The sequence below is a fragment of the Diabrotica virgifera genome, chromosome 10, assembly GCF_917563875.1.
Source record: "Diabrotica virgifera virgifera chromosome 10, PGI_DIABVI_V3a".
NCBI classification, from domain to species: domain Eukaryota; kingdom Metazoa; phylum Arthropoda; class Insecta; order Coleoptera; family Chrysomelidae; genus Diabrotica; species Diabrotica virgifera.
In genome coordinates, this window is record NC_065452.1 from 128928384 (window position 1) to 128951270 (window position 22887).

The following is a 22887-nucleotide window of genomic DNA, read 5'->3' on the forward strand; positions in this document are numbered from 1 at the left end:
TAGTTTTATTCTACAGTTTTAAAGCATCCTTACAAGACTTAATAAACTTGTTCGGTGCTACTTGGGTAGTTATTACGCATATGAATTCTAAAATTGTTGATTGCCTTTCGAAAACAGTTCCAATTCAATCTTTCTAATGTTCGATTACAAATTCTTTTTGATAAAATCGGCATCACCGCGCTAAAAACCATCATAAGGACTGCATTGTCTATGTTCCTTATACTGTAATGTAAAGTCAAGGTGGGACGGACTATAGTACACTGGGGTGCAAAATTAACCGGACACCTTAAAAATACACCTTAAAAATAGGTCATTTTTGATGTATGGAATTTCCTAAACCTGTTGTCCGATTCAAGTGATTTTTTAAATATATTATAGCCTTATTCTTTAACAATATCGCTGTAATAGTATTGTTGCTAAACAGTTAAATTTTCATTGTATACCGGGTGTACCAATCAAACTGTGTTTTTTTCTAAAAGTTCGCATCACCCTGTGGAACATTCTAGCATTTATAAAATACTGAAATTAAATTCCAACTATAGCCTCATGTTTTCTCAACATTTTGTTTTTTGATTCATTTACTTACATTGGACCATAAAAAAGTTAGGTACTTTAACAACTAGCCATGTTTTTCATCAATACAGGGTGTTTTAAATAAGTATGGCCAACTTTAAGGGGAAATTCTGCATAAAAAATAATGAAAGTTTGCTTTATAAAGGTATGTCCGAAAATGCTTCGTTTCCGAGATAGGGGCTGTTGAAATTTTTATTACAAAATGATTTATTTATTGCTTTAAAACCGGTTGCGATATGCAAATGAAATTTTGTCGGTTTTAAGACGTAGTTATTGCACATTTTTTGACATACAATTAAGCATTTAATATTCACCATTGGCGCGCATACGGGTAATATAACCGCTCATATTACCCGTATGCGCGCCAATGGTGAATATTAAATTCTTACTTGTATGTCAAAAAATGTATAATAACTACGTCTTAAAACCCACCAAATTTCATTTGCATATCTCAAGCGGTTTTAAAGCAATAAATAAATCGTCAGTTTGTAAGGCAAATTTCAACACCGTCTATCTCACAAACGAAGCATTTGCGGACATAGGTTTATAAAGCAAACTGTCATTATTTTTTCATGTAGAATTACCCCTTGAAGTTTTCGACACGTGTTTAAAAACACCCTGTATTCATGAAAATATGGGTAATTGTTAAAGTATTACCTCACTTTTTTATGGTCCAACATAAGCGAATGAATCAAAAAACAGAATGTTGAGAAAACATGAATCTATAGTTGGGTTTTAATTTCAGTATTTTATAAATGCTAGAATATTCCACAGGGTGATGCGAAGTTTGAGAAAAAAACACAGTGTCATTGGTACACCCGGTCGGTATACAATGAAAATTTACCCGCTTAGTAACAATAGTATTACAGCGATATTGTTAACGAATAAGGCTATAACGTATTAAAAAATAAGTTAAATCGGACAACAGGTTTAGGAAATTCGAGACATCAAAAATGTCCCATTTTTAAGGTGTCCGGTTAATTTTGCACCCCAGTGTATAATTGATATAAAAAATATATTTTTGCAATAAAAAATACTTACGTCGCAAGAATGGTTAATAAACCTAGCAGCATTTCCTTTCATGGTTGCATCCACAACAAAATTATCATCAACCCGAAACATGTAACAACCGATGTTTTTGGCGTTGTACAATTTTTCCCTTTTATCTGTCAAAATGGATCGTATAACCTGAAAATATTATTGCGTCAAATAATCATGTAATTTTAAATCGAACGCCTAAGCTTTTAGAAACGCAAAGCTAAAAAATAATATACATGAAAGACAAAGACATAATTACCTCCCCTGCATACTCGATGACCATTTCTCCAGATTCGATATCACGAAGGCAAAACAGACCCCTTCCGTGAATAGGCGATCTATAAACGCCCACTGAGTATTTCGAGGTTAGTTTTAATTGCCGGAATTTCATGGCCATTGGGAGATTCACCACCCTCCTAAAATTAGTAATAACAGGCATTTCTAAGTGGTCATGACATGTCATATGACATTTAACAGTTGCTGCAAGATCTAAGTAAAAGTATTCTATACAAGGAATTAATCTTGGATATTATGAACACACACCAGTTCATTCTGCGTGTCTCTGCACAAAAACGGCATCATTATAATCCTTCAGGTGCCATACTGAAGACTTAATTCCTACTGACTTTTTCTTGAGAAAAGGGAGAGGTGGAGGAAAACCGAGGAAAAGATGGAAGGACTGTGTGGCAGAGGACTTAAGAGAAAAGAGGAGGAAGAAGATAAAAAAGGTCAAATTTCACAAATATTGATCCTGCAGATGACGGTAATGAAATGGAAACAACAGAATGGGTATTAAAGAGTAATGAATCGTCTTTAAACATGATACTCACACTGATGTAGAGGATGTTTCGTAGATATTACAAAATTATAAGTAAAAAATGATGATACAGTGAAAAAAGTGAGAGTGAAAATTAAAAAGATTAAAAAGGGGAAAACGAAAAACTTGATTTACTTCAATCATAAGAATCTTTTTTTAAGAATACCACATCCACATTAGAAAAAAATAAAAAAGAAGATACTTTGGCACTAGAGAGGCATTATTTACTATATCAACACTCATAGAATTTTGTCAAGATGTCAGTGTGACGTATTCATATGTCTGGTCGACTTTGAGAAAACCTTCAACAAAATACAACACAGAAGGCTTGCAAACATATTACGAAACACAGAAATAGATGATCAGGAAGTAAGAATTATTACAAAATACTGATATCAGAAAGCCATAATACGAATAGACCAACAAAACTAAAGAGATACCTATAAAAAGAGGAGTACGACAAGGATCTGTGGCCTCTACTTTTTAATGTGTTCAAAAGAGATCTTTAAAGAGGCATTAGAAGACATCAGAGACAGCAAATTTTGGTTGATCGCACTTCGCAGGGCTGTTAGAGGTATAGACTAAGAGCCGCTATAGGTGAAATTTCTTAATCATTTTAGGCACGATGGGACCTTATAACTTAAATAGTAGAACCTAAAAGAAAACGTTTGAACACTGTGCCGTCACTTTTCAGTGGCACATGCGTCGACAGTGGCGCATCAAACTTTCCACTTATGGACGGGATAAATAAATTAAAAGTTAACAGAACTTACTAACAGAATTAAATTGTTTTTATTTTTTTAAGTTCTATGTGATTAACACATAGGATTCAGCGTAATTTTAAACCACCACCCCCTTCCCCCTGCCCCCACCATCAAAAACTTCATTTTTCGTTTTTATTTTTTTTGGTGGGATGCAATCAATTTTAAAATTTCAAAAAATTTACACGCATAGCTGAGGCTTTTATAAAACATGCCTATTTTTTATAGACCCATAGGTAGAGTCTACATAACCTCAAAAAATTAAAAGAAATTTTATTTTTCAAAAAAGCGTATAACTTTTTTTGAGGAAAAGCTGCAGGTCTAATTTTTTCTTAATCTTGTGTGTTTTATCAAACACTATATTTTTAATTTTTTTCAGATTTTTCCGTTAGGCTCCCCACCTTCAAAAATCCGAAAAACTGTTTTTTGGGGGGTTTTGGAGGATTTTCCCTATTTTATAGACTTCATAATATATCAAATCAATTTTGTTTTTATAGGTTATATGTAACTTGAAGTAACTGAGTCCTTTAGAATATTTAAAAATCAGAAAAACACGTTCAAACCCCCCAAAACACCCTCAAAAACAGTTTTTTGGATTTTTGGAGGTGACCAGCATTACAGAAAAATCTGAAAAAATTTAGAAATATAGTGTTTGATAAAATACACAAGACTAAGAAAAAATTAAATCTGCAGCTATCCCCAAAAAAAAGTTATACACTTTTTTCCAAAAAAAAAAAATTAAAAAATGTTTTGAGGTTATGTACACTCAACCTACAGGTCTATAAAAAATAGACGTGTTTTATAAAAGTCTTAACGATGCTTGTGAATTTTTTGAAATTTTAAAATTGATTGCATCCCAACAAAAAAAAAATAAAATCTAAAAATAAAGTTTTTGATGGTGGGGGGAGGGAGAAGGGGGTGGTGGGTTAAAATTACGATGAATCTTATGTCTTAATCACATTGAACTTAAAAAAATGAAAAAAATTAAATTCTGGTAATGAGGGAGGGCAGTGGCGGCTGGTGACTCAAAAATTTGGTAGTTCTGCAGTATTTTTTGGTTTTTTTTAATTCAATATCTTTTAATCGTTGTATTTTACAACGAGGCTTTTAGTTTGATATTTTACACCATATATTTATTCATTATATATCTATTAAAAAATAATAAAGAACTTACCGATTTTCTTCTTTTCAAATTGAAGATAAATCCAATTATATCAAAAATAGCAATGGTACATTATGGCACACTAGTAATTGTTTTATAGTTTATGTTTTTAGTAGAATTTTATCGATAAATACGCGAAACTAAGGAATGCAAACGAAAAAACACTACAAACAAAATCGCCACAACAATAATTGCATTATAGGGTCTTACGAACTAACTACACACAGAGCCAAATATATTATTTTTTTTTTATAAATAAGCTCGATTCGTCGATTTTTTTTTTAAAGCAAACTTGTCTATAACTTTTTCATTAAAGTTTGGTATTTCTTTTATAAGTGTTTTTTCTACTGACAACATGGTTAATGCTACAAGTCGGTCTTCAGTCATGGAATTTCTCAAGAATGTTTTAATCCGTTTTAAACTCGAAAAGCACCTTTCAGCTTCTGCCGTACTCATGGGCACTGTAATTAGAATTTGAAGCAGTTTTACAGTTTCTTGAAAAGGCTCTGTTAAATTATTTTCAATTAAAAATTTTAAAAAAGGTATTGCCCCATTAATGTCTCTACAGTCTCTTCTAAAATAAATAACAGATAATTCAGTCTTCAAGCGCTCCCTATCTAAATTTGGATATGACGCGCAAGTCAGGCTTAAATTATCATCTGGAAAATTAGCACAATAATTATCAAATTGCTCAGGATAAAGCAATGAAGTTGCAAGTAGGTGATTTTTAAAAGCAAATCTATCATTTGCACAATTTATGATTATATCACAAACTTCGAAAGATGCTCTCCGATGATCTACTGGACTGTTATCCTTCCGTAACCTTTTAGTTGGTAATGGTTCAACGCATAAACTAGAACCTTGGTCAATGGTATCATCTATTGAATTTCTAACTGAATTCATGTATCTTTCGAAATCTGTCACCTTTTTATTGATTTCCAAAGGATCCGTTTTAGTCTTTTGAAGGGAATTATACAAAACGTCTACTTGTGGCATTATGCGATGGAAAAATGTTAACCAAAAAACAAAATTTTGATCCACTAGTATTCTTCGAATGGAAGACGCTGAACTACAGACAGCTGCCTTATCAAACGATTCTTCTATTTCTTCCATACATTCGATAAAAGAAGATCGATGTTCAAACACAACATTAACAGTTCGAATATTGAAGTTCCAGCGAGTTGGAGCGCCATGAGGAATTTTCTTTTGGACGATTTTATCTAAAACTGCCACTCGTTGTGGCGAATTTTTAAAAAAGGTAGGGATTTCATTTAAATTTCCAAAAAAAAGTCTAACTTGTGAGTTTTCGGAACAAGCCTTAGACATTATTAAATTTAATTGATGCGCGTAACAGTGTACAAAATGAGCAAATGGATATTTTTCTTTGATTCTGGCTTGAACTCCTGCGTGCTGTCCACACATGACCGCTGCCCCATCATAACTCTGAGCAATTAATTTATTATTTGAGTTTTCCAGGATAGGATCCAAAACACTGAAAATGTTTTTGCTTAAAGTATCTGCATTTAATTTTGAAGGTACCAAATATGTCCAAAATCGTTCTACCGGTGCTCCATTTCGACAATATCTAAATACTACAACCATTTGTGATTTTGCTGAAATGTCTGTAGTCTCGTCGGCCATGACAGCTAGATATGGAGATTCCCGAATTTCCTCCAAAATTTTATCCTGGCATAATTCCAACATGCAGTCCAAAATATCATTTTGAATTTCTTTAGAAATGCCCTTAAAAACCGTCGATTCTTCCAAGTGTTGTGCTAAAGTTCTATCCAATTCAGCAGTAAAATTTATGAGGCCGCGAAAAATTCGAGGATTGTCGGATGTTTGTGTCTCGTCGTGTCCCCGAAGCGCCAATTCGAAAACACTACAAAATTTTATGCAGTCTATAATTTTTGAGAGAACATACCTATTTTTTGTTACAGCTTCATTGAATTTTTGAATATTTATCCAGTATGCAGAATCTAACTGTTCTTTAATATTCACGGAGCCTAATAAAGCATATTCCATTTGATTGTGCAAATGATGCTTAGAAGTTTCGTGCTTTTTTATTTTATCACTTAAATGTACTAAGTCTGTTACACCAACTTGCGTCCATGACTTATCACCTCCAAAGAGTACACAAGGAAAACAGAAAAGAGCGTTTTTTCTGTTGCAGCCACATATCCAACTATTTCTCGTATAAATATCGCAATTAAATTGTCGTTTGTAATTTTTCCCTCGGCTTGATCCTTCTTTTTCGATTTTAATATCCGGCAAAGGACGTCCTTTGCATTTTAATTCTAGTTTTTCGTCATAAGAATATTTAAAGAATCTCTTAACATTAATCAAATTATAAATAACATCCATCCTGAACAGCACTTTTATTCTCATATACTTAATATAAATACCGAATTACGTGCAGGACAACTTATTTTAACAGTCGTCGCGTCGCGATCACCGATTATTTAAAATTACAATAAACGTAGGTTTGTACACACTAGTTCGAACTGCGACAAATGCAGCTCAAATATTGCTTTCAGTCGTCGCCTGAAAAGTGTAGGCGAGGGTTGAGCGGGTGTTATCGGGGATATCTTTAACAGTTCACAGCTCGGAGTAGCACCGGTCCGGTCAAATAAGTGGGACTTGCTATCGCCATGAGATGCGACGGACGACAGATTAAAATAAAGGCGGCCATGCACGAAAACCATCTAAATGAATTTAGATTTTATAAGTAGTGATATTTTTTATTTAATTTTCAAAGTAATTTTGTTTGGATTATTTTGGTGGTTCTGCAGCTCCGCAGCACTTATATACCAACCGCCACTGAGGGAGGGTATTTTTTAATTTATGTATCCCGTCCATAAGTGGAAAGTTTGATGCGCCACTGTAGACGCATGTGCCACTGAAAAGTGACGGCACAGTGTTCAAACGTTTTCTTTTAGGTTCTACTATTTAAGTTATAGGGTCCCGTCGTGCCTAAAATGATTAAGAAATTTCACCTATAGCGGCTCTTAGTCTAGTATGGAATGGCTCTGAACAAAAATAAAACAATAATCGTGATTGTCCTGATTATTGTTTTCAACAGTAAGATCAAGATTGACGACGAAACAATCTACATTAAAAGAGAGGATTTAAAGAAAGTACCCAGATATAATACCCAGATATAGAAAGTGCCCCACTAAACCGCAAAAAACGAGGAACACCCAAAAAGACATGGAAAGAAGGGGTAACCAAAGCAATGAGTACAAGGGATCTTAGAGATGGCCAATGGGATGATAGAAGGGCGTGGAAGTTAGGCATCGGACAACGTCGAAAGACGTTCTAAAACCGATACATACAATACAATACCCAGAAATAGTTACTTAGGATGTGAGCTAAATGAACAATGGGACCGCAGCCTTAAAATAAAACAACGCGTTAAGATGTCCAAAATCGCTTTCAATACGATGAAAGCAGTATTATACAATGGAAACTAGGAATACAAAATAGAACTAATAGTCTAAGAGCTAGTGAACACTCCGAGTAACGGTCTTTCTGTAAGGCTAGAAATTTGTATAGTGATAATTCATAGCACACCAAGGCTAAAAACCATGACCTGGCAGGCATCAGCCCTGCACGTGTATATACCAGGTGAGTCCAAAAGTGCATAGTTTAGGGGAAAAATTAACTTTCTCCTGTAAAGTTTAAATTTAAGTATGTGTTTGAGTAAGTCATTTATAAGAAATGTGTACAATGACAGGCTATTCTGAACGGCATAAGACCTTGACAGGCGAGGGGAAAGGTTAGGGGCTTTTCCTAAAATTATTATTTTTTGCATCTAACAAAGTTTTTTTAGGGTTTTTGAATCATTCCAAAGAGAAAAGGTATTTAGTGACTTTTCTCTCAAGTTAATAGTTTTTGACATATAAGCGATTAAAAATTTACAAAATCGCGATATCGGACATTTTTAACCATGAATCGGACATTTAATTGAAAATTTCAATGTTGCCAAGGTAGGTAGATATTCTTTAAACATCGATTGATGAAATCCCGAAGAGTGTTTTGTAATACAATATCGAAACACCTTTGTTTTTTAATTGCTAATCAAGCGGGCGCGACACTGTAGTATAAGTGAGGACGTTAAGTTTGCATAAATTCATTATCTCGAGAATGAGCAAATTTGAAGAGAAATTCTCAGATAGGTCGATTTTTATTTTTAAATTAGGACTTTTTGGCATATATTTATTACTAGTGACGTCATCCATCTGGGCGCTATGACGTAATCGATGATTTTTTAAATGAGAGTAGGGGTTGTGTGATAGTTTATTTGAAAGGCTATTTAATTCTATATTCAGATTATTCAGTAATATAAACATTAACCTAATTATTTATACAGGGTGTACAGAAAATTTTTTTCAACATTTTGTGTAAATTAATTTAATAAAAATTATTTTTTTGTACATCCTGTATAAATAATTATGTTAATGTTTATATTACTGAATAGAGCATTAAATAGCCTTTCAAATGAGCTATCACACAACCCCTACTCTCATTTAAAAAAAATGATCGATTACGTCATCACGCCCAGATGGATGACGTCACTAATATATATATGCCAAAAAGTCCTAATTTAAAAATAAAAATCGACTTGTCTGAGAATTTCTCTTCAGATTTGCCCATTCTCGAGATAATAGAGAGTTATTGCCACCGTCAAATAAAGGATCCTTTATTAGAGGATACTTTAATAAAGGACAAATACAGGACGGGTCTAAAGAGTGTTATTGCAAACGCAGTTAAGGAATCTTTTATTTTGACAAATGACATAAAATATTTTTGTAAATATAAAAATAACCTATAAAATTCCATTTGTTGATAAAAATGAAAATAAGATAATTGAAAAGAGTAAAACGTTAAATTTAATTATTTTGTCATTTAAAGATGTTTAGAGAACATATATCCCATAATACTCATCGTTCAACAATATGGAAGTACAATTGGAAATACTATTTTAGGAGTTTTTAAATATTTTGCATTATGGGTATATCAAATGAGGAATTTCTGGAGAATATATTATTAGGGAATAGTGGATATCCAGTCCTTAACTACAACTACCTAATGACGCCACTGCAGAATTTTCAGACAGAAGTTGTGTTTTATAATCAATCACAAATCCCTTCAAGAATTGTTATTGAAAGAACATTTGGTATTTTGCAGAGATTTCCCATTTTAACATATGTAATGAGATGCAAGTTACCTTTTGTTCAAAGAATAATATCAGCTTGTTCAGTTTTACATAATATTACAGTAGATAATAGAGAAAACGTTGAAATACTGGCAAATGAGTGTGCTGTTAATATTGATATAGAATAGAAGCTGTGGCAGTATATTTTCAACCAGGAGTTAATCTAATGCAACTAAATTGTGTGTGTGTGTGTGTTTGTTTAAAAATATTGTTCGACATTTAAAGCTAGCTTAAACTAATTTTATTTTTATTGCACTGCAATTTGTTAATAAATTTATAAATCAATATATGTAAATATTATATTGGTGACTGATTTTAAGTATTTTATGATAATTAGCAGGTTTTAAATAATAAATTTATAAATATATACATGCTATTGGTGTTTGATCTTTTATCATTTAAAATATGTTCATTACGATCCCTCTCTTTTCACCTCTGGATAACTAGTTATCAGGAAGTTCATCTGACAGATTAGATACTAATAGATGTCTGACAGAGAAAAACTTCCCGTTAACTAGTTATCCGGAGCTGAAAAGACAGATACTAAGGATACTGTTATATAAACTTCCCAATAATTAGTTATCTGGAAATGAAAAGACCTCTAATATCTAAATAAACTTCCCGATAGACAAAAATATAATAGAAGAATTAAGCTTTATGGTGGTTTTTTGTCAGTGTTTAAATAAACAAATACTGATGGCATGAAATGGATCACGAACAATGAGGTTCTAGGAGGAATGAAGAAAGAATTGGAGGTTGTGTTTACCATTAAACGCATAAAACTGCAGTATCTGGGATACATATGATAAATCAGCACCGTTACTCCCTGCTGCAGTACATATTGCAGGGTGCAGTCAAAGGTAAGCGGAAACCAGGTAGAGGTAGAATATTAATGGAACTGTTTCGAATCGCAGCTTGCAGGGTTATTATTGCTAATATGATTTCCAACATTCGAAACGGATAGGAACCAAAAGAAGAAGATGACATGAAAATGAAAGTGTATTAATACTTTTGATTAAAAACTTTATAGATTCTAATCTATAAAAGATTAAATTTTCAAAAATAAATACTTGAACCTTTGTTTTATTTTGTTAACCTGTTGTTATATATCTGTTCAATTGAACTCTATTTGAATCTAGAATTTTAACAAATCCTAACCTTCATTAAAATTTATTGAAATTACCTCTTAAATCTAAAATATTTATTTCTATACAAAAATGTAAAAAATATTGAGTTTAATAAATGAGTTAATGATATTCTATGTCTGATCATTGTAATTAGTAACACTTTAAAATTATTTACATAATATTCCTTTTTACAACTTTTTGTAATGACTCAAGCTTCAATAAAATGTTCTTTTTTATATTCCTTTGAGTCAAAACATTAATATTCTATATCTGAGAATATTACTTAGAGTTCTTTTTAATAAATAAAACCCAACATGCAACTTTAATGATGAAAGTTTAATCAAATATCAATCCCACAATACATAAATTAAAGAAGCCACAAGATAAAAGATAAATTCAAAATATAAGTGAAGTTACACCTTTTTTCACATTTTTGACACGTTATGTCAAAATAAAGGAACTTTTATTAAAAGAACGGTGTCTTCTAATTTTCCTTAAATACAGGCGGCCTGTATTTTATTAAAGGACAAAAATAAAAGACACAATACTGCGCATGCTTATATGTCAAAATAAAGGAACTTTTATTACAGGCCGACTTAAAAGACGTTGGCAATAACTCTCTAATGAATTTATGCCAACTCAAACATCCTCACTTATACTACAGTGTCGCGCCCGCTTGATTAGCAATTAAAAAACAAAGGGGTTTCCGATATTGTATTGCAAAAAACTCTTTGGGATTTCATCAATCGATGTTTAAAGGAACAGTCGGAAAAATGAAAGAATACCCATGAACGAACATATAAAACACGCTGTATTTTCCTGTCACCGTGTCACAAAGAAAATTGTCCAGTGCAAGTACATGTAACAATAATTATTACATGTACTTGCGCTGGCCAATTTTTTGTGTGACACGGTGACAGGAAAATACAGCGTGTTTTATATGTTCGTTCATGGGTATTCTTTCATTTTTCCTACTGTACCTACCTTGGCATCATTGGAATTTTCAGTTAAATGTCCGATTCACGGTTAAAAATGGCCCATTTCGCGATTTTGTAAATTTTTAATCGTTTATATGTCAAAAACTATTAACCTAAGAGAAAAGTTACTAAAGACCTTTTCTGTTTGGAATGATTCAAAAACCCTAAAAAAACTTTGTTCCATGCAAAAACAAGAATTTTAGGAAAAACCCCTAATCTTTCCCCTCGCCTGGCAAGGTCTTATGCTGTTCACAATCGCCTGCCATTGTACACATTTCTTCTAAATGACTTACTCAAACACATACTTAAATTTAAACTTTACAGGAGAAAGTTTATTTTTCCCCTAAACTATGCACTTTTCGATTCACCTGGTAGATACACGTGCAGCTCTCAGACTATAAAGTATTGAGACGCTATGTATTCTCTGTCCTTTGAGATGTGGTGTTATTGAAGAATGTAGAAAATATCATGGATACAACACGTAACAATCATGCAAATATTAAGAAAGATAAAAAAAGAAAAAGAAATACTCAACACTATGAAAGAACAAAAAATGAGCTACTTTGGTCACATACTAATGAAAAATATGAGTTGATGCGATTGGTTATACAAGGGAAAGTAGAAGGAAAAAGAGGACCGGAGAGACGACACACATCCTGGTTGAAAAATTTAAAGTGGTAGAGTGGAAAAACAACAATAGAACTTGAGAACCGCTGCAGACAGACTAAAATGGGCCATGATGATCGCAATGTCCTTAAAGGATGGGACACACATAGAAGAATTCTCTCTAAATTTGAATGTATTTAAAATGTAAAGCAAATAGTACATACCTAGATGTTTGTTCCTGGCTCTCCAAAGATATCTTTGCCGGTTGTCGATGTTGCGACGAAAGCCATCCAAACATGTCGTAAGGTTCTTTATTGTTGTTCTCGTATGGTGCACAACGAATAGCACCGTGAATGTGATCTTGTGTTAACTCACTGTCCATTTCACTGGCATGCGGAGGGAAGTTGAAAACCGATTGATATTTCGTACATTTCGAAGCTCCTGGTAACTGTTCTAGAAGAAACTTTGAACCGTTTGACTTAAACCCTAAGATTTGTAGTGAATTGAGTAGGCTACCGTTATTTGTAGGCAAAGGCGGCATATTATGAGCTACTCTAGCTGATTGGACAGTTTCTAAAACTCTGGACCAAAGATCGCCCACTGAAGATGAAGTGTATTTGAATCCCTCTCTGGTTTCTATTGTATACATTATTGAAGTAGTTTCACTCTCTTTTTTCGCTAGTTGAGATTTTGAACTTTCCTCGAATTTCTCAGGTTCCAGTGGCTTTATTTCTTTTTTCTTTGGTTTTTCTAAAGGGGGAGGTGTATAATTTGATTTGATCGGTTTTAAAGGAACCACTTGTACAGGTTGTTTTGTACTAAAATTAGAACTGATTTTGTAGGTTCCATCTTGTCCTTGCTTTTGAAATATTAATTTTAGAGAAGTGTCCAGTTTGGTATCCGCAGATATAGTGGTCTGAACTGGTTTGATTTCTTCAACAATGGGTTCTTTTTCTTCAGGAGGATCTATTTTAATTGGCTCTACTTTAGGAGGATCCAGTTTCAACACGCTTTCGCTTTCAATACTTTTACAGGTTTTAGGCGGCAGTTCCTGCTTTAAGCGTTTATCTTTCTTTTCTTCTTTTATTACCGCTAGCTTAGGAATTGGCAGGGGATCAAAGATGGGTGTAATCAGTTTGGAATCTGCTTCAACAGTTTTAATAGACTCTAATTTTGGTTTACTGGCTTTGATCTCGTAAACTTTTTGGATTTGTATAGGCTTCTTTTTCTCGTCAGGAAAAAACAACTTATCATCAAAATTCTTTTTAGGCCCTTTTGTATTATTTGTAAGCATAGGTAAAACCCTATTCATGGGACGACTAGAAACTGACGGTGGTTTAGGAATTGGAGTGACTATGTTAGTAGGAATACGTTGCTCAGACACAAATGGAGCCGTTGGAAGTAATATCTGACTTGAAGCAGGGGCTGCTGGTTTGTTTGGTGCCTGATTATATTTCACAGGTTGCATAGGTATAGGCATAGTGTTTGGTGATGTTTTCATTGGAATTTGCGAGTGTGATATCTTCGGTTCTTGTTTCTGAGGTAGCATGCTTATGTTTTGGATACCTGTAGGGAGATTGCTCATTTCTTTTTTAATATCTTGCCTAATTATTTCTTTCCTTTGTGGTAGTACGTTGTTTATAGTGTTTATTTTAATATTTTGGACTTGCTGGAGCTCTACAGGTCTAGGGGTAACAATACTAGGTGGAGATGTGACGGTAGGAGTGTTTATGAAAGGGTCTGCTTCGTGTGATGCAGTCAGGTGATGGGTGTTGTGAGTGCTTTCTAGTTGCTGTGATGGTATTACCGGTTGTGAGTTAACTATCTGCTGTGAATTGACGATGGCTTGTGAGTTGACTATCGGTTGTGAGTTGATAAAGGGCTGTGAATTAACTGCAGGTTGCGTATGGACTACAGGCTGACTATTGACTACTGGTTGCGTATTGATTACTGGCTGAGTACTGACTATAGGTTGCTGGCTAACTATCTGTGAATTTATAACAGGTTGTTGACTAACGACCTGCTGTGGGACCATGGTCTGTGAGTTGATAATTGACTGAGGTTGAGTATTAACTATTTGTTGCGAATTAACAATGGGTTGGGTGTTAACTATGGGCTGTGAATTCACCAGTTGTCCGGGATTAACCAGCACAAAACTATTTGATGTCACATCCAACACAGGCTCTAACTTACTAGTCTGAAATACTTGCGTAGTTGTTGAATAACTACTGTTCGCCGTTAATACACCAGGCATCGTTGTTGGCAGGAACTGTTGTGATTGCATCACAGTGTTTTGTACAATAGTTTCGAATCCGTAGTAGACTGGTTGGACTGTTTGCTGCTGAGACCAACCAAGTGTACCGTTGCTGTCTACGACCAACTGATTCTCCACTCTGGGTTGTTGTATGTACATGGCTTGTTGCAAACCAGGAACTATGCTTATTATATTCGTATCCGGTTGTATTTGTACTATAGACTGAGCAGGCACAGTGTTAACTTGAGGGGCGAGGGTTGTGACGTATTGTATGTTTTGTCCTGGTTGCTGAAAGGCATCGACAAATGGAACATAACTCGTGGACGGCAGTTGTTGGACTATTACTTGGCTAGAGTTTTGAGGAAGAATAATCGCTCCTTGTTCACACTGGTTACGCCTAGCTGCTAATGCACGACTCCGATTTCTAGGCTTCACAGTTTTCTGTGTGACTATCGTCGGTTTCGCAACTTGTCGAACCCATTGAGCACCTTGGACATTAACAGCCTGTAATACTGGGTTTTGGATCAATTTACCATTCAGAGTAAACTGATTTTGAGATCCTACGTTAATAATATTATTGTAAGAAACTGGTTGAATCGTGACTGAGGGAGTTTGAAAATCTAATTGTTGTTGGTTTAATTGAGCCGAATTCGTAGGCTGAACCGAGTTTATAGATATAGAGGCATTGGGGTTTATGAATGAGACTTGATTTCCGGAGTATGTTGAAGGGTTGACTTGAATGTTGTTCTGTTGTAAAGTAATGGGTTGATTTACACATAAAGGCACAGTTTGATTTACACAGAATTGGGCTTGGTTCGTATGCACTGACACGCCAGGATCGTTTATAATGGTCGGTTGATTGATGGAAAACGTTTGCTCGGGTTGTGATGTTTCTAATGTAAGTGGTGTCACAGCATTAACTGATAGAGAGTGAAGTACAGGTTTGTGCTCGGTTGCTTGGGAGATACTTGGGATAATTATTTCAGAAGGTACTACTTCGGAAGAAGACTTGGATGTAACAAAGCTTTGAGTATTAAGAACTGATGTGTGGATTTCGCTTTGATATGATTCAAACGAAGAAATAAGCACTGGTTCGTTGACGTCTACCACCACTTGATTATCGATAAAATTTGTGTTCGAATTAGTATATGTAGGTAGGATCTCCTGTTCTACATTTAATTCTGAATCATCGTCACTGGCGGAAAAACTCTCACAGGACTCTAAATGTCTCGCATAACTAGCTTGTGTTCTATAAGTAGATTGACATTTATCACAAGTCACTGGTTCTTCGGATATATAACTCCCCCAGACATTCGTACCAGTTACTTCCGAAGGAGATCCACATTCGCTGGAACTACAATCATCAAGGTTACCATCAACTTGCAGTAATTGGTACATGACATTAGTCTCCCTTGTGGTGGCAATTTTTCTTTTCTTTACAGAGGGAGATAAGGAACTATCCAACTTACAACTCAGAGTTAGGCTGCAAGATTTGGAAGTCGCACGTGTCTTGGATAAGGCATCAATTTTATTCTTTTTATATTCCTTATTTTTCATGTCCACATCTAAGTCCTCATCAATGTCTGATCTCTTGTATGATTCACTGAGGTTTAAATCGTGTTTGTAGTCCAATAATTCATCATAAGAAAATTTAGGGAAAATGTCTTGAACGGAAATTCCATCTAAAAGATCATGCGGCAACTCTTCTAAAATAGCGTCAGTAAGCTCTGGCGACAGGAGTACTGTACGTTGTTCTTCGTCATCTTCAGAGTCAATGTCGGAAACCTTCCTGTCTAAATCCCTTTGCCAAATATTTATTTCCCTCAGCATTTTTTCCACAACTAATTTATCTCGTGAATGATCTATCGTGAAATTCCTATCTATAATTAGAGTATTACTGTTGTAGTTCTTGACTGATACCGTCACTGTATAAGGTACCAACTTCCAAGGCTCGGTAGTAGACCAAAACATTTTTGTGCAAGCAAAGCCTATAGGAATGATACACTCAGTCGTGTCAGAAATGATAGGATCAATTTTACCGAGATTTGTGATGCATAAAGATCCAATCATAAAAGTGGTTTTATCTATTTCAGCCGAGTATTTTCTTTTCTTCTGGTCAACTTCAACAAACACAGACCTATCAATATCAAATTCTTTTTCTAGAGAGATAATGTGACTATTTTTGGGCAAATCATGGCTTGAACAATAAACGGTTTTGTCGTACAGAAATTTTAATTTACAAGACCTGGCACATGGAAAATGGTACGTTTCATGGCAACCTTTAAAACAACAACCCACGCTGGCCCCTTTTTGTTTACAATGAGCGCATCTAATCAATCTGCCCCTATTCAGGGCGTTTTGAACGTTTTGTAAAGATCCGTCAATCTCCTCGTAGACCTCAGAAGACCACAGAGCACAATTAGCATGGACCCACTCATTTTGCCCGCAATATACAAGTCTAGATTCCTTCGAACTTGAACCATCTCCTATTCCTTTACAGAACACGCATAATCGAGTATCGATTACAGGTAGAGCTAGATCTATAAACAAACTGGGAATTGTGTCATCTATTGTGTCTTGAGATTCACCGACAGAATCTTTTTTTAAGCCGTCAGATAAGTCCTCCTTTGAAGCATTTTGGTACCATGGAAATACATCATGGAATATTGATTGATAAATTTTTAGTAATTCTTCTGAATTTGTTGATTTTAACGACTCCTCAATTTCTTTATTAAATTCTGTTATTGAAGAGTACTCATTTGATAATAATTTGTTCTTAATATCCACTACAGAGAGAGTATTCGTAACCTTGTTAAGACTAGCTTCGTATCTTTCATTTTCTTCAAACGAATAGATTTTGTTGATATCTAATGGTTCCTTACTACTATTATTATTGTCCATGTCTAGACTGCCATCCAAAAATTGAAGTTTCCTAGCGTGCGTTACTGTTTTATTAGAAGAAGTTGTATCATGTACCGGACTCCATTTTAATAAGGTTCTAGCCGTTTTGTTTTTGCTAAGCTGGCGTAGGATGTGGATAAAACTGGATTTCATTTCATGAATTATTGCTTTTTTCCAGTTTGGGATCGACCCTGGTGAATTACAGCACGAAGGACACAAATACTCCGCAGATTTAGGAAGAACACTCAACATTTGATACTGGTCTTCAGTCAAATGCTCACAATTCGCATGGACCCATTTACAGCATTTTGCACATTCCATCATCTGAAAATAGAAATAAATTAGACTTATACACACACCGGCAAAATTAAAGGAACACCTTAAAAATGGGACATGTTTGATATCTCGAATCTCCTAAACCAGTTGTCCAATTTGAGTGATTTTTTTGGTATGCAGTAGCCTGATTATTTAAGAATATCAGTGTAATAATATTGTTGCTAGATATGTAGATGTCATTTTATACCTGGTGTAACAATCATACTGTGTTTTTCGTTAATGTTCGGAACACCCTGTGGAATATTCTAGCCTATATAAAATATTGAAATTAAAACTGTATTGTAGCCTTAGGCTTTCTTAACATTTTCTTTTTTGATTAATTTCTTAACATTTTTAAGAATATCAGTGTAATAATATTGTTGCTAGATATGTAGATGTCATTTTATACCGGGTGTAACAATCATACTGTGTTTCTTCGTTTAAGTTCGGAACACCCTGTGGAATATTCTAGCCCATATAAAATATTGAAATTAAAATTGTATTGTAGCCTTAGGTTTTCTTAACAGTTTCTTTTTATGACGTTAGGTGCTTTAACAACTAGCCATGTTCTTCATCAATACAGGGTGATTCTAAATAAGTGCAACAAACTTTAAGGGGTAATTCTGCATGAAAAAATAATGAGTTTACTTTATAAACATATGTCCGCAAATGCTTCGTTTTTGAGATACGGGACGTTGAATTTTTCTTGCAAACTGACGATTTATTTATTGCTCTAAAGCCGGTTGAGATATGCAAATGAAATTTCGTAGGTTTTAAGAGATAGTTATTGCGCATTTTTTGACATACAATTAAGAATTTTATATTCACCATTGGCGTGCATACGGAATATATCTAAAATGTTTATTCCCATATGCACGCCAATGGTAAATATATATATATATATATATACACCGTTTTTAGGCGTCAACGCCCCTCCGGTAGGGATCTATGGAGAGTGTCACCGAGCCGCAAGCCCTTATCCCTTGCCGTACCGCTCCTCCATAGGCCGATCAGACACCAGCTTATTCCAGACCAAGTCGTAGATTCTTTTTAGAATTTTAGACTACGACGTCAGCCTTTTTATTTTTCTATTCACCGGGCTGGGACTCGAACCTATAGATTTGTCAATCGTGCGCCTCAGTCCGCTTGGCTAATCTGATCACCCAATGGTAAATATAAAATTCTTAATTGTATGCCAAAAAATGCGCAATAAACACCTCTTAAAATCTACGAAATTTCATTTACATATCTCAACCGGTTTTAGAGCAATAAAAAAATCGTCAGTTACAAGAAAAAATTCAACGTCCCGTATCTCGGAAACGAAGCAATTGGGGACATATGTTTAAAAAGTAAATTGTCATTATTTTCTCATGCAGAATTACCCCTTAAAGTTTGTCGCACTTATTTAGAAATACCCTGTATTGATGAAGAACATGGCTAGTTGTTAAAGCACCTAACTTTGTTATTATTCAACATAAGCAAATGAATCAAAAAATAAAGTACTAAGAAAGGTTAAGGCTACAATACAGTTTTAATTTCAATATTTTGTATAGGCTAGAATATTCCACAGGGTGTTCCGAACTTTAAGGAAAAAACACAGTATGATTGTAACACCCGGTATAAAATTACATTTACCTTTCTAGCAACAATATTATTACACCGATATTCGTAAATCATAAGACTACAACATACTAAAAAAATCACTCAAATCGGACAACTGGTTTAGGAGATTCGAGACATCAAGCATGCCCCATTTTTGAGGTGTTCCTTTAATTTTGCCAGTGTGTGTATATAATTAGAAATTATATAGACAATAATTTCTTTCTTTTAAATATTATACAGAGTGCGCCATTAGTGCGAAGAAGTCCAATTAGTCGTTTGTTGAAATAGAAACGAAAAAAATTATTTAGATAAAGGTTTGGACAAAGATAGGACCATAATTAATTTAAAAATATTTTTAAATATATAGGGTCATCCGTATAGACAGGGTGAAACAAACTAATCTTTTTTTAATGGAACAGCCTATATATTTTTACATTTTTGGATTCTCTTCGATGTTTTCTTTCTTGAAATATTAAGGTTTTGCAATCTTATACAAGGTAGTTTAAAATAATTAAGTTTTTTTATTAATTTTGTAGCAATATTCACACCCTGTAGAATTGTAGTGATGTGACATCAAAAAATCTATTTATGTTCAAATGGTTTTTTAATATAGTCTAATATTATTAAAAATTATTACTATGGAGAAATGTTTAATTTTGGTATAAAAGGTTGGTTGAAGCTGTAAGAATTTTCTAAGTTTTCTTAAATGGAACTCCCTGTATTTTAATATTTGTTGGGTAGATATTGTTACTAAAACGATTTTCAAATAAAAACAGGTTCAAAATTAGTCGATAGTGCCTACCTTTGAACAACAATCATTTTCGTCGTAGCAATGTTGACAAATAGGGCAAAATTTTCCCATTTTCCGGTATTTAAAACAGCTCATGCATAAAGGCAAGTTACCAACAAATTTTGTTATGTTTGGTGTTCCACAACTTTTGCATTTCACACATTTTGAACAAACCTAAAAAGAAATACAAATTATTTGGGAAAACTAACAATAACAATTATGTCACTGACATGTATCACTAAATAATAAAAAAGCATGGAAACAATATCTGAAAGATGAAACAGACCTATAAAAATGGAAGAAAAAAGGTAAAAATATGACATATAACACATATAACAGTAACACAAAGAGGTAATTGGGAAAAATTCGCAGATAAAATGGAAGAAGATGGCAAAAGTAATCAAAAGCTATTATACACAACCCTGAAGACGAAAAGAACACAAAAAACATGAAATATACAGCATTAAAGATAAAGATGGAGAATTAGAAACAAAACTAATAGTTAAAAGATGGACACTTTGAAGAACTATTAATACTTTCAAGTCCGCCGACGCGGCTCCCGTGTTCACACTGTTATCCATTAGGTGCCACCGACACGCTGCTGTGTTTACATTTCAATTACATTACAATGAACTATCTTTCAGTAAAGTCGTCCCAGGAACGCAACTCATAAATATTGGCAATATCATTTTAAAGTCTTCTACTTTAAAATGTATAATATATGTCTGAATTGCCGATATAAATGAGTCAGATTAAATAAATTATTAGAAGAATATTTTACTAAGCAACCACATTTTTGTTTAATTTAGTAGTATTTTGTATTTTGACAACGGCACCCGATTTGGGCGTCGAAACGTTAATAAAATTAGTTTTTTCATTTTAATTGTGGTTTATTTCCCATCTAAATAGTTAATTATAAACATGCCACAAGGAAATAGCTTCCAGAACTACATTACAATGAGAACAACAATGTCTTAATTAGTAATAATTCAACATCAGAAACGTTTACGATAAATAAATGGATGTTTAAGATAGGGAGGAGGAGGAGCACTTAGCCCGACACTATTTCTAATATTTATGGATGAAATGCACAAAAATGTTTGCTTGCACTAAATAAAAGTTTAACTTTGACACCCTGTATTTCGGTTATTATCAACTTTCGTACTAAGGTGTGTTAGCTTAAATGGACCTATTTTTAGCTCAGGAATCTAAGGTTAAGCTATGGCCCATTCTTTACCAAACACCCTGTATACATGTATGAAACTATGAAAAAATAATAAACGATTAAGAATATTGACACAACAAACATTAAATGAAGCACAAAGTAGATCTAAAAGTGGTGGGAAAGATCATATATTTACTTTAAAACAGATAATACAAAAAGCGATGCCGGAGAAAAAGAAAATATACTTGCATTTCTTGACCTACAAAAAGCCTTCGATAAAGTACCAAGACAAAAACTATGGAAAATGCTAAGAGAAAAATAAATGGACAACAGGTTACTAAGAATTGATACAAACAATATACAATGAGAACAACAATGTCTTAATTAGTAATAATTCAACATCAGAAACATTTACAATAAATAACCGGAGGTTTAAGACAGGGAGGAGCACTTAGCCCAACACTATTTCTAATGTTTATGGACAAAATTATTAAGAAATGCACAACAAGGAGTACAAAACTGACTGTATATTATAGCAATCTGAAAAGAGTAGAAATATTGGAAGGAGTATATGCTGACGATTTGGTGCTAATTGCAAAAACTGAGAAAGAACTTCAGAATAATTTGGAAATATGGAAAGTACACACTGAAAACGGAATGAAAAAAATACAGGAGAAAAATCACTGACCATGTATAAAATAATAATCAACTTACCGACGGTTTATCCTCGCTATTCCATTTAGAATTAAAACATTCCGGGTGATATGATTTTAAACATTTCTGACAGTTAACTTTTAGCCTGTCAACTTTATTACATTCGTTGCATGTCGTACATCTAGGACATATCCATGTGTAATACTTCAAGCCTTTATCGATAGGCACGGTTTGAAATTGCTCCAAGCAGAAACTATGATAAGGTTCGCAACAAATGGAGCAGTATAACATGGATTCTTTTCCGGCGCTTCCGCAAAGAAAGCATATAGACGGCATGGTAAATCGCTCAGATCCGATTATGCAGAATCCATATTGAGATACTACTTCTGGGTCGAATCCATCCCAGAAATCGATTAGTATGGCTGTTTGTGGGTCTACGAGATTCCTCTTCCTGTCACTTTTAGGCTGAAAGCAAATGTCAAATTACCAGTCAAAATAAATAAAAATCTTGGCACTTTACTCCGATCAACTTACACATCCGAGGGTACAAAAATTACCATCAAGCTAAAAATTGGCAGGATTGCTCAAAATACCATCATAAATGAAATCTAAAAAGTCCTCATAAATCCGACCCGAGCTAAAAAATTTAAGCGGGGTCAAAGGTCACCAAATATAGTTTTTAGCAATTTTCAGCGAAACGGTAAGTTTTATCATAAAATTAGTTCTAACAAAAAATGTAGATTAGATAATTATCTATAACAAATTTCTTATTTCTTTTTTCCTAAGAGCCACCGTTTTTGAGATACAATGATTCAAAAAGTTGTAGTCGTCATAACATGTGCACACGCTTCCACACCACCTTTGAGGTAGTGCACGTAGCGCGTTTTTTTAACGTGGTTTTCCCGGTAGGCCTATTTCTCGGATCTG

At 34.0% G+C, this 22887-nt stretch overlaps 1 protein-coding gene across 1 annotated transcript in view; it reads right to left on the reverse strand.

The window, feature by feature from the left end:
• The window catches only part of LOC126893446 (histone-lysine N-methyltransferase trithorax), an 83549-nt gene that overhangs the window by 26683 nt on the left and 33979 nt on the right, over nucleotides 1-22887 (reverse strand). The window contains exons 4-8 of the mRNA XM_050663648.1: nucleotides 22021-22425; nucleotides 20154-20315; nucleotides 12504-17758; nucleotides 1871-2027; nucleotides 1615-1761 (exon numbers count right to left, since the gene is read on the reverse strand). Of these exons, the coding sequence (XP_050519605.1) occupies nucleotides 1615-1761; nucleotides 1871-2027; nucleotides 12504-17758; nucleotides 20154-20315; nucleotides 22021-22425 (6126 nt within the window). The remainder of the gene's footprint in view (nucleotides 1-1614; nucleotides 1762-1870; nucleotides 2028-12503; nucleotides 17759-20153; nucleotides 20316-22020; nucleotides 22426-22887) is intronic.